At 33.9% G+C, this 13302-nt stretch overlaps 1 protein-coding gene across 3 annotated transcripts in view; it reads left to right on the plus strand.

Moving 5' to 3' along the window:
- HMCN1 (hemicentin 1) overlaps positions 1 to 13302 on the plus strand; it is a 465183-nt gene that overhangs the window by 411377 nt on the left and 40504 nt on the right. For all 3 annotated transcript variants that reach the window (XM_031937038.1, XM_031937039.1, XM_003767514.3), the window contains exons 86-93: positions 569 to 650; positions 1612 to 1881; positions 6258 to 6428; positions 6553 to 6723; positions 9026 to 9196; positions 9609 to 9779; positions 12296 to 12466; positions 13021 to 13191. In XM_031937038.1, coding sequence (XP_031792898.1) covers positions 569 to 650; positions 1612 to 1881; positions 6258 to 6428; positions 6553 to 6723; positions 9026 to 9196; positions 9609 to 9779; positions 12296 to 12466; positions 13021 to 13191 — 1378 coding nt within the window. The remainder of the gene's footprint in view (positions 1 to 568; positions 651 to 1611; positions 1882 to 6257; positions 6429 to 6552; positions 6724 to 9025; positions 9197 to 9608; positions 9780 to 12295; positions 12467 to 13020; positions 13192 to 13302) is intronic.

Consider the following 13302-nt stretch of genomic DNA (forward strand, 5'->3'; position numbering starts at 1 on the left):
TTTTTTCCTGTTTTCTCCACCCCATCTTTCCCCTATCACTAACAAATTAATCTTCTAAATCTTCCCTCTTTTCATATCATCTTTTCCTCGAAAGCTTTCAATATCCCACTATTGTCTGTAAAATCTGTAAAAAGTCTTCTTTCCTACCCTCACTTTCCCAAGTCTTTCCCAAATCTTATTGAACCCAGTAAGACTTTTCACTTACCATTTATTTTAGTTGTTAACCACCTACCAATGGTAGATGTTTGTTTAAAAAAATGTTCTCTTTATTTGATAAAAAATATCTTTAAGGTAGTATTGAGAATAGCCACCTTAATTGAAAACATTTTCTGTAGCAAGTGAATACCCCCAAAATGTTGCTGTCTTTTTTATTTAATAACAACATGCTCTATGAGAAAGGACAAAAACAAAATGGGTTTAAGGAAGTTTTGTACTGTCTAAGACTAAATTAAAGGCACTTTCCTTCTCTTAAATGTTTGCTCTAATCAACACCGTCTCATCAATATTAATGTGTCATGGAAAAATCATGACCCAAATCATATCTTTGCAAAATTGTTTTTCTCCATAGAATGAAGATGCAGGTGACTATAAATGTATAGCTACAAATGATGCTGGTGTGGTGGAGCGCAGCATGACTTTAATACTTCAGAGTAAGCCACAAAATTGAATGTCATTTATATCAAGAAACGTTACCTAGAATTTTCCTGCTTCTTTAGCCAAACAGTTTTTTAATGATGGCCACTAGAGTGTGTTTACATTAGCAAGGTGAAAAAGGTCTTGATCATTTCTTAATGATCCTTTAAAAAACAATTATCATGTGTGCTATAAGAGGCAGAGAGCTAGATTTGGAATTATACAAAGCACTCTGCTACTTAATACTTGAATATCCTTAAACAAGTCACTTTACCAGTATAGAACTCATTTTCTTCATAAGAAGAAGCAATTGAACTAGATGATATTTTTTAGTCCTAAATTCTATGATATATGAAAAAGTCAGCAATATTTGTCTATATCTTCCATAATTCTAGGATACCACTGAGTACATAGTAGGGACTCAATAGATATTTGTTTAATTTCATTGAATTACATTTGCTAAACTGAACTGCATCAAGTGACAGAAAATACTTTTCATTTAAATGTTAATGTAGTTTGAATCTAAGAATGTTGTATCATCACTGCTTTGTATCCTTTAGAAATTATTAATAAAGGATAATTTTTATAATATTATAAGTATTTGATTCTATTGCCTTAAAAGTTATCAAAGTAAGAGAAAGCAATATTCACCCAGACAAATATAGATGTGCAGAACTTGAGTATATCTCACTTTTTTGTGTAATTTGGCTGAAGCTTTCATTTCTATAAGGAATACTTAAAAGAGAAAAAACATCATATGTTATTGTCATCATTCTGAGATAGGCTATGAAAGTTTACTGTTATCTGTGGTTATATGATAGCAAAAGTATTTTTGAGGGTCAGTTAGCATATGTGTGTGTATGTGTGTGTGTGTGTGTGTATATATATATATAATATATATTATATATATATATATGTATGTATGTTTATATGAAGAGAGAGAGAGAGAGAGACATTTCTCTATGTATTTCTCATCAGGTCCTCCAATTATCACTATTGAGCCAATGGAGACTATTACTGATGCTGGCAGCACTATTGTGCTGAATTGCCAAGCCATTGGAGAGCCTCCACCAACCATTGAATGGTCTCGCCAAGGACGTCCTCTCCTCTGGGATGATCGAGTTACTCTGTTGTCCAACAACTCCTTGAGGATTGCTGTGGTTCAGAAAGAAGATACCTCTGATTATGAATGTGTGGCTAGAAATTTGATGGGCTCAGTCCTTGTCAGAGTACCTGTCACTGTCCAAGGTAAGCAACCAAAAAGTTGAATATTAGATTACAAAGTCTAAGGAAATTTAAGCAAAAACCTGAGTCTTGTTTTCTTTTTATTGAAAGTACTTTTATATTTCAGTAGAATCACAAAATTAGAGTAGAACAATAATCTTAGATATCCCTTTTACAACATGAGAAAAATCTGGGCACAGGGAATAATACTAGCTGGCATTTATGAAGTGTGCTTTAAGCATTTCAAAATATTTTTTACACATTATTTCACTTAACCTTAACAACAACCCTGTGAGGTAGGTACTACAGGTATTATTATCTCTATTTTACAGATGCAGAAACTGAGGCTCAGAACAATTAAATGGTTTGCCCAAAGTCACACAGCTAGTAAGTATCAGAAGTGAGAGTCAAACCCAGATTTTCTTCTATCTTTACAATGATTGTGCCATCCATTAGTGATGTACCCAAAGTTTGTGACAAAATATTAAGGTCACCTACTTAAAATATTTTTCTGCCTCTTTATTGTAATAAGATAGGTCCAATATTATTGGTGCAGTTTTATAAGCCAAGAGCTTAATTCCTAATTCATATTTATATAGGGTTGAACTAACATTTAGAAATTCCAAAGTAAATGTATTTTGGCTATATAGTATCAACTCTATGAACCCCATTTTCTGAAATCAGTTATTTCACTTTTGAGTAAAATATTTATTGGCCCTAACTGATCAGCACACTCAGGCTCACAGTCTATCTTTTCAAATAACAATTTTTTAACCTTCTAAATAATCATGTCAAAGAAATGATACAAATTTTTTTTTCCTGATCTCAAGAAGCTTTCATTCAAATGGGAGAGACAGTACATAAATAAATATATAGAAGTTAGATACAAAGCAGATATATAATTTCAGAGAAAACTGGCTTAGTGCATGTTAAATGTAATAAATAACACTTGATAAATAGCAAGGGACTGACTCTTTTTTTCCCCCTGGCCTTCTCTATAGCTTCTTGGTACTTTTTTTTAGGATCTTTCCAGCTATTCAACCAAGAGATAGTTCTGCCCTAAAGAACCCTTTTTATAGTGTCAGTATATAATGGTATCTCCTGGCCACAAAAATTTTGGCTAATCTTATAGCTTCCAATTCCTGAGACCTAATTATTCATCCTTTATCAGCCTCTTACTAGATCAAAAAGTACCTCAAGAAATGTGCATACTTCTCTAAGATTAGGGTCTATGACAAGTCTGCACCCTCTAAAAGGACATAAAATCAGAATCCCAAACATGAATTAGTGAGGTTATGGGAAGGTAAAGCAATCTATCTACCTTAATCAGCTACCTACACTTAAATTACATGATAGCTGGCCTAATAAAAATCCATACATTTTAATAGTTTTAACTCTATATACTTTATAATATTATATATGTAATTTATATGTATATACTCTATATCCTTTTTATATAAAGTGACCATATTGCCTACTTATTGAAAATATAAAGCCCATGGGTTTATTCCTAATTGAAAACTTCTTCATCCTTCCTCCCATTTTTCTGTCTCTGAGAAATGACCCTTTTAAGGCCAAAAATGACCCTTTTAAGGCCAGGCTATCTCCACTGTCTGGAAGCTTGCTGTATTCATCATTTAATCAGCCCCTTGCATTTGTGTTTTCAGCCTCTCCTTTGCTACCAGTTAGTTCCTTCCCCTTGGCCTGAAAACATTTTTAGATATTCCTCATTCTAAAAACAAACCAAGTATTAAGCATTTACTGTAAATGATCCCCTTAAATGCTGTCTCTCACCACTTGGACTGACAGAATTTTAGAAAAATGTGCAGTCTCTACTTCCTTATCTCTTTCAAATGATGGATTCTGTTTAAACTGCTTTTTAAAGATCATTAATTACCAAATCCAATCCCGCCCCCATTTTCTAAATAAAGAAGATTAATTCAGAGAGGTCAGGAGACCCGCTCAAGTCCATCTACCTAGTATGTATCAGAGGATGATCTGGACCAAGGACTTCAAGTCCCACTGCAATGTTCTTTCCTTTTAACATACTTGATTTTCTACTACTGCATATGCCTTCATTACATAAATATTGTGTTCTGTTATTTTATTTTATAATTAGCGAGTATATGTCTATTTTTAGTTATGGCCTGAGAACAAGAAGAGTCACAGGTCGACACACATTTATTAAGTATTTATTAGATCCCTGGCATTTTCTTCAGGTCTGAGTTTAATGCCTCCTCTGACCTTAACTAGCTATGTGACCACAGCCAATTTACCACCTCACTGAGCTTTCCTGGAAAAATGAGCAAAATAAGAGTATTTACAGGGTTGTCGTGAGGATCAGGTGATATGATGCATTTTAGGAATTTAAAAGTATTATGTTATAAATGTCAATTATTATTATGTTTTCATCGTTATCAATATTACCTCATTCTTGTCTTTTTATGAGGTTTGAGAAAAACACTCTGAGGACAAATGAATATTCTATTATCCTTGTATATTGCATATTCTGGAGAAAATTGTTCAGGTGACTAAAATGATTGGGTTTTTTGTAATTAAATGAATACTGGGAGGCAAGTTAATCTTCTATAGTCTAACTGAAAATATCTTCTGGACAAATACAGAAACAGGATGATAGAGATGATAAATATTTCATTCTTTACCCACCTGAGTTTAATTTCTCGTGTTAGTCTTCTTTTTCTTATTGTTGCTGTTACTTTAGTAGAAATTTTTTTCATCTTGTGGATGGGATACAGATAGAAATGGCGCTAGGATAAGTTACCATCCTTTTATTATTTTACACTTAATGTCCTATGTATCATTGCACAGTTCAAGCCAGTCAACAAACATTTATTAAGTTCTCCCTATATGCCAGGTATTATGCTAAGCACTGGGTACATAAAAAAAGGAAAACGACAGTTTTACCTTCATGCAGCTCATACTCCACAGTGGGAGACAACATGTACGTAGCTATATACATGCAATCTTTTTTCCAGATTAAATTGGAGATATTAATAGCATCTAAAGGGAGTAGGCATTCCTAGTAGACTTTCTATCTTGTAGAAGTCTAGAATTTATTTAAGACTTGAAGGTGTATGAAATAACTGCTTTTTGTAGTGGAATTATCATTACAACTATTCTATATTGCAATGTTTCTTCAGAATAGAGAATCACAGACTCTTAAAGTTGGAAGGGATTTTTAAAATCATCTATTCAATCCCTTCCCAAAATATAAGTGCTCTCTACAACAGTCTCATGTAATAATTGTTCAGAAGATGATTTAAAACCCAGAATGAGAAGTAACTTACTTTACCTCACAAGTATCCACTTGAGATAAATAAAATGGTCTTCATAAAATTTTAAAAGCTCTTTACACTATGAAAATCTTTCTACAATTTCTATTTATTGATCCTATTACTGATCATTGGATCATACAAAATAAATCTTCTTGAGTATGATTCTCATTCAAATATTTAAAAGAAGTAATAATAAAATCCCCCAACATTTCTCTAAGTTAAATCCTCAGTTCTTTCAGTATTTTTTCACATAATATGAGTTCTGCTTTGCTCACAATTGATGACTTCTGGACATGTTCCAAATCATCTGTTTTCTACTTAAAATGTGTACTTTCATTCTGCAATATCAATTCAGACATCTGAGAGTTTAATTTCAGTTGAGCAAAGATTATGGAGGCCAGATTACAATGGGTAAAATGAGCAAAGGTGAGGAAAGAAGTGAGAAATAGGGGAAATTGAAGTTAGCCACTAGTTTGAGGTATTTTGTAGCAACAGTAAGTGAAAAAATAGGATGGCATCTTGAGGGAACATTGAGAAAGATGATCAAGGGAAGAAGATTCAAAGTAGAAAAAAAATCTACTGTGAAAACTTAAAGATTTAAAGCAACCAATGGAAAGGGATATAAGAAAGGAGACCAATTTTCCCAGAAGAGATGCAATGAGGAATGAGATTTAAAATAAACTTAGCAGGATTAGTCTTTGGAAAAAAGTAGAGATACCAATTAACTGGTGGAGAATGTACTTTGTAAGGTAATTTGGATGGTTTTGGAAAATATCTAAGGAGTCAAACTAAAATAAATCAACTTTTTGGTGTATTTTTTAATGAAGAAAAACCATAGAAAAGGACCATAGAAACATTAGTTTCTCTACCCTCCAACCAATTTCCATTACTGACACCTACCAATCATCAGTTGGCTATGTCAGATGTTATAAAGCTTTCTTCCAATTCCCTCAGGGCAAAAAGTGTTTTTCTCCTATGAACTCTCTTATTATTTGATCTTATTTTTGTGTGTCTCTCAGAGCCTTTCATAATTACTTGTTTAAAACTTGTTTTTTAATTGAGTCACTGAATTCATATTGACTCTAGCTGGATTTTTTTTTTCAGTGCATGGTGGATTTTCAGAATGGTTTGAATGGAAACCTTGTAGTGTCACCTGTGGTCAAGGTGTTCAGAAAAGGATTCGTCAGTGCAGTAACCCCTTTCCGGCCAATGGTGGGAAGCCTTGCCAAGGCCCAGATTCAGAAATGCGCAACTGTCAAAACAGACCTTGCCCAGGTAGATTTTAATAATCATTCCTAGATACATATTTTTCAGATTCTCACACCTTAGACATATTATAGCCTTCCCTAAAGCTTAAATTGAAATAGACTTGATGGTGAAAAGTTTCATCCTTATTTAGTGGATGGCAACTGGTCAGATTGGAGCTCTTGGGAAGAGTGTACAAGGACTTGTGGACAAGGAAACCGAACCAGGACCAGAACTTGTAATAATCCTCCAGCCCAACATAATGGAAAGCCGTGTGAAGGAAATGCTGTGGATATATTCATGTGTAACACTAAACCTTGTCCAGGTAAGAATATGCACAGTAACATTAAAATATCTATGTTCATTATGGATGGCATCTATTTTATGAATGAGAGATACTTTCAATGTGGAAACTGTTTTCACTGATGTTGATCAGCATCTTTCTAACTTAGATATTAAGTGATTTAGCCATGTTCTCACAGTCAAAATGTCTTAAGTCAAATTAAGTCAACAAGCATTTATTAAGTTCCAGCTTTGAACCAGACACTGTGCTAAATTTCAGAAATCAGATATAACTCCATATCTTCCTACCTCCGAGAGTGACTCTCCATTATGTTTGGATGTTTCTCTAAAACATGAAACACTGTTCTTTGTCATTATTTCCTTCCTTTTCAGAAATATATTTTCTTATCGCCACTCCTGGGTTCATTCATTCTGTAGCCTATAGGATTGTAAAAGTTTGGGTTTTGCCATAAATAATATAAAAATATTTCAACTGGAAAGAGAGCCCATAAATCTGTTTTCTTTTACAAAGTTGATGAAATATATTTGAGAAAAGATTTTTGTAGCATTGAAGAATTCTAGAGCTGAAAGGCGGCTCAAAGATGTCCAGGTCTACTATTTTACCAATAACAAAAGTGAAACACAAAAACTACATCTGAGATCACCCAAAGTAAGAACAGAGAAAGGAATACTGGACTCTAGAACTAAAACTCTTGCTTTCCTCTAATATCGTAATTAATAAATTCATTTAGCAAGCTCAGATTAATTATTCACTATGCACAGAGTAATGGGTACTGGGTACAGTAGGAAATAAAAATGGCATACTGTTAGCTTGTAAAAAAAATGAATCCAGATATAATGACAGATAACAAAAGAAAGATACAAAGTAATTTTTGTTTCTCTGACATTCACCCCCTAATCTACCCGTATTATAGAGTCATAGGTTCAAGAAGTAAAGATTAATGCTGGCATGTGAGAAGATTGTCATTTGCAAAAAATAAAAATAAGTATTGAAGTAAAAATCTAAGATAAAATGTGCTAAATTTTTAAAATGTGTTCCTCTAAAATTTTCAGTCAGAAGTCATCCAAAAGTACAACTACTGTCATCTGGGAAGTTGTGACCCACAAGGCAATTATAATGACCAAAGCATGAAGTGACAGAAAATGAAAACTGGAAAAGTTTTTTATCAGTGTGGCTTCAGCACTGTTTAAAGGAGTTTCTAGCATCAACTACTGGTTACAGGAATAGGAATTTCCCTAGAATAGAGAAGGGCGGTATATCAAGCTATGACTTTGTTACAGTTATCTACAAGTTAACAATCAGTTGATTGTCTATATTTTTCATTTGCAATAATATAGCCCTAATACAATATTTTCACCTAGACATTGATTAGGGTGTTTAGAGTAACTGTTTCAATACCACCGTTCCATATGGAAATACTGAATGAGCCAAGTATCATGGAAGCCCTCTTAACACTGATAGTTGGCCTGTTATCAACAAGATGTGTTCAATTCTCAATTACTTGCACAGAATAAACAGTAACTCTGATTCCCAACCTCGTGCATCCATCCACCTGACAGGATATATGATGTTGTCCAAGTCATGTAGTCCACTGATGTCATGTATTAAAGATACCAAAAGGAAAACATTAATACATCTACTTGGAAACTTTTGGTCAGTTATTGCTGTTGTTTAGGAAATGGGTTAAAGTCTAATTCAGGACATTTAATTCAAGAATGTGATGTAATGGAAAAATATATTTTAGAAGGGTTTCTGCTAAGGAAATAATCATTTTATTGTGAATGCAAATGCTAATTCTTGTGGTATTAAAACAGCTCTCTAACACAAAGAACCTCCTCAACTTTCAACCTCAATTTTCCTTCCTGAAAAATCTACTTTGACTTCCACTTCATTTAACAAGGTCACCCTCTGTAGTTACTGTCCCTTTCTCCCAACTGCTCTCTATCACTCTGGCAGTAATATGCTGATGGAGAGAACAAATTGCCTGGTGATGTGGTAAGCATTCGGACTGTGCCTGCCTACACCAGTTTGACCAAATTAAGTTTAAAATTCTGTATTGATGTTTAAAGATTACTAAATAATGTTTGACTGGATGTTTCTTATTTAAACCATTTTTTGGCATCATGTCTGCCACAGAATTTATATACCAACAAGTTCTCATATAAAACTGAGATGAAAAAGATGTTTCTTTGTTTTTAATCCCAAAGAAAATTAATGATTTTAGGTCTTTGGTGTGTGTATATATTATTTTGTATGAATAGAATTTTTGTTGAATTTTTTTAAACATAGAAAAACATGACTGTGATCATTGGTATGTTCTCAGTTCGAGGAGCATGGAGCACTTGGCTGCCCTGGGGGTCATGTAGTGAAAGTTGCGGAAAAGGCACTCAGACAAGAATGAGATTATGTAATAATCCTCCTCCATCGTTTGATGGAGCCTACTGTGATGGAGCAGAAACACAAATGCAAGTTTGTAATGAAAGACCCTGCCCAGGTATGATATAAAAAAATGCCCTTTAGAATGCCTTTAAAAAATAAAAAGATAATGACTGATGAAAACTGACATTTGTATAGCACATCAAGATTTGAAAACATTTTATGTTCATTATTTCTTGTGGTCTTATAAACTATGAAGTCAGTACTTCTGGTATTATTATCACTATATTCCATGTGAATAAATAAATGAATAAATATATTCATAGTTATATAGCTAGTACAGAAAATCAGAGGCAGAATTTGAACTCAGTCTTCTTAATTGCAAATCCAGCATACTAACTATTAAACCTTACCTTTTTGGCTATGTACTGTCCAAATTAGGATTCCTTAAAACAATACTTCCCAAAAAAATCACTCCAATAGCACTGATCATCTTTACAGATAGCAAAAGGTCTTGTATGTTTTTCCAGTGGACGGCAAATGGGCTCCCTGGGCCAGTTGGAGTGCCTGTAGTGTGTCCTGTGGAGGAGGTTCCAGGCAGAGAACAAGGGATTGCTCTGATCCAGCCCCCGAGTATGGAGGGCGCAAATGTGAAGGAAATGATGTCCAGATTGACTTCTGTAATAGTGACCCTTGTCCAAGTGAGTATGGGAAGTAGTGAATGCTCTCCTTCATGTTTATTTTCTTCCTGTATATACTTAATTCCATCCTATTGTTTGCATGACTGCACAAATTATTTTTTACTTAGACCAAATTATTTTGCCTTCAATACATTAGAAAATTTTCCATTGAAATTTTCCCTGTTTTCCCCTTTTTAGTCCATCCTACACACTACTGCCATATTCATCTTACTTAAGTACATTTCAGATTGTTGCACACGCTCTCCCAGTCTGATGAAAAAAAAATTTACAATGTTTCCTGTATTGCCTACTAAATAAAATGCAAATTCTTTCATCTGGTATTCAAGACCCCCTTACCTGTATCTATTTCACCTTTATCTCCTATAATTCCCTTTCATTACTGCATTCTAATAAAACTGGCCTTCTAGATGTTTCCCTAATGTGATCTCCAGTATTTTTTCTATATGAAGCACCCTTTCTTCACCTCCAGCTCTGGGTAATTCATGGGATTATAGATGTAGAGGCAGTAGAAGGATTTCAGAGGTCATATAGTTCAATCCCTAAATTTTACAGAAGAGGAATTTGAGGCCCATGACATTAAGGGACTTGGCCCAGAATCACACAAGTGGTAAGGGTCAGATCCAGACTTTAAACCTACTTCATCTGGTTCCAAATTTAGCATTCTTTCAACTGTACCATGCTGCCTCACTGTTTATCTTTTTTTAATGAAATTTTATTTTATTTTCAAGTCCAAATTATTTCCTTTCTACCTCCAGTCACTCCAATTGAGTGTACTCCCCAATTAAGAAAGCAAGAAAAATAAAATTTGTTACAAAGATATGCAGTCAAACAAAACAAATTCCTGCATTGGCTATGTCTGAAACAACAACAAAAACAACAACACTCTAAGCCCATTGCCTCTATATTTGGAGTTTGATGGTGCATAGGATATTTCATCATGAATCCTTTGAAATTGTGATTGGTTATATATTGATTAGAATTTCTAAGTCTTTCACAGTTGTTTGTCTTTACAGATATTGTTGTTATTATAATAAATATTCTCATCTTATTCATTTCATTTTGCATCAGTTCATAAAAATCTTCTGGTTTATCTGAAACCATCCCAGGCAGAAAGGTTATGAGATTTCCTCTTTGTTGGGCAGTTTATGAATGATGAGATTCAACTATGAGTGAAGTTTGACACAAGAAAACATGAAAAATGATTTTTAAAAGACAATGAATTCAAGAGCATAAAATTAAAATAGTTAATTGCTCTGCTTAGATTGAAGAAAGAATGAAGTCAGAATCAAGGTCATAGCCTGAGAAAATACTGAAGGTTTAAGGAAATAAGTGTCTGTGACAGCAAAGAAAATTAAGTGAAAAGCATAGGGAGAGGAGTAATCACAGGATGTTGTGGTCAAGTAGGGAAATGTCTGACTTTCTAATTAAGGAAGTGGAACACTTGTGGGGATTGGCAAGATATGGTACTTGACTGGTAGATAAGAGTAGCTAAAAGATTTAAGAAACCTGAAGAAATGAATTTTAAGTTCTCTAGAGTTAGGACAGGAGTTGAGAAAGAGATGAAGTTAGTGATACCAATGCTAAACTCCTTAAGAAAGAAGGGAAAATGAATAATATTTTGATTGCACAGAAAATTTTAATTATGGATTTCAAAAAAAGACTACTGAATAAAGGAAGGAAAGGTAGAATATCTTAAAGTGATAATGGAAAGCAAAGAGTCGCTTTACTCCCTTTCCAATGTAGTATACTGAGAATGAGAGTTAATACAGTTAGTATTAGAAAGAATATCGAGCAGTGCAAAGTCAGTCCGGGTGGGAAGTAGGGAGGAGACAGAAAAACATGTCTCCCTTCAGGGTTAGTAAAGAGTGTAAAAAAGGTCCAAGATAAAAGGAAATTTGTTTGCTATAGATTGGAAATTTCAGAAGACACAGTAGAAGAGATGGGCAGGTTTAGATTGGGATAGCTGAGACAGATGAGGATGAGGAAGGGACAGAAGAGAGTTTTCTTCTAAATGGCTATTGATTAATATTTACAAGGATAGTACAGTACTTATTACAATGCCTTGTCTATATAGCAGGCTCAAAAATTTTTAAATGAAAACATTATATGATAAATGTTATTTGATTGGTGTTGGCAGAGATTATATTAGTATAGGTCATATAATACAATTACACGCATGGCAAGTTAAAGACTACTTGTTATTAATGCATGTGTTGAGCATCTGTTTAATTTATTCTAATCACAGAGCCAAAGTACAGAGGCCAAAAGTAAATGAATGCCCACAAATGTGAATTTGGCTTAAAAACAGCTGGTGTCTAGTACCCTCATTGTTATTATAGAATCATTGTAAGACATCTCATGAAATTTCTCAAGCTGGTCCTTTTATCCATTTTGGACCTCAGCTAAACCTAATGAGTATTTCTGTGATTGCTTTAATATACTTCAGTATTTACTAGTTTCTTCTATTTACTAGAAGAAAGTTTTCTTCTTCATGTCAAATAACATTGTGTTTTCAGCTCATGGTAGCTGGAGCCCATGGAGTAGCTGGGGAACTTGTAGCAGGACATGCAATGGAGGGCAAATGAGGAGATACCGTACTTGTGACAATCCTCATCCAGCCAATGGTGGAAGGGCATGTGCTGGAGCAGATTCTCAGATCCAGAGATGCAATATTGACATGTGCCCTGGTAAGCTTTTTTTATTGAAACTGTTTATTTTCAAAACATATGTATGGATAATTTTTCAACATTGATCCTTGTAAAACCTTGTGTTCCAAATTTCCCCCTCCCCTAGATGGCAAGTAGACCCATATATATTAAACATGTTAAAAATATATGTTAAATCCAATATATGTATACAATTTATACAATTACTTTGCTACACAAGAAAAATTAAATCAAAAAGGAAAAAAATGAGAAAAAAATGCAAGCAAACAACAACAAAAAGCGTGAAATGCTATGTTGTGCTCCATCTGGTAAGCTTTTGATTTCTATTCAGCTTACATTTTCCAAGTCTATATAATAGCTGACAATAAATTTGTGGTATCTGAAGGCATAGACCTAATTGTTCTTAAAATTGCATAATAAAAACTAGCTCGGTTGAATTACCACAAATAACACTGACCATTTGTTTTATTCTGACACATTATCAGAAAAGAAATGATGTATCTAAAGTCCTCTATAACTGAAAAGAGCCATATAAATGTAGGTAATAGTCATCATATTATTTTGCACACATACAGTGGATGGAAATTGGGGAAACTGGCAGACTTGGAGCAGGTGTTCTACTTCCTGTGGAGGAGGAGAAAAAACTCGGAAACGTCTTTGTAATAACCCAGCCCCATCCAAAGGTGGACGCCCTTGTCCAGGAGATGCTACTCAGCTTTCCAGATGCAATATACAAACATGTCCAGGTAGGCAAGTTAATAAGATTCACAAATCAGTATTATTTTCATAACTAAGTCTTGTAATTTGTCCACCTGTCATGCAAAGCTTCGTTGTGAATTTATTCTTTCTTTGAACTG

Source organism: Sarcophilus harrisii, chromosome 4 (assembly GCF_902635505.1).
Source record: "Sarcophilus harrisii chromosome 4, mSarHar1.11, whole genome shotgun sequence".
Classification (NCBI taxonomy): domain Eukaryota; kingdom Metazoa; phylum Chordata; class Mammalia; order Dasyuromorphia; family Dasyuridae; genus Sarcophilus; species Sarcophilus harrisii.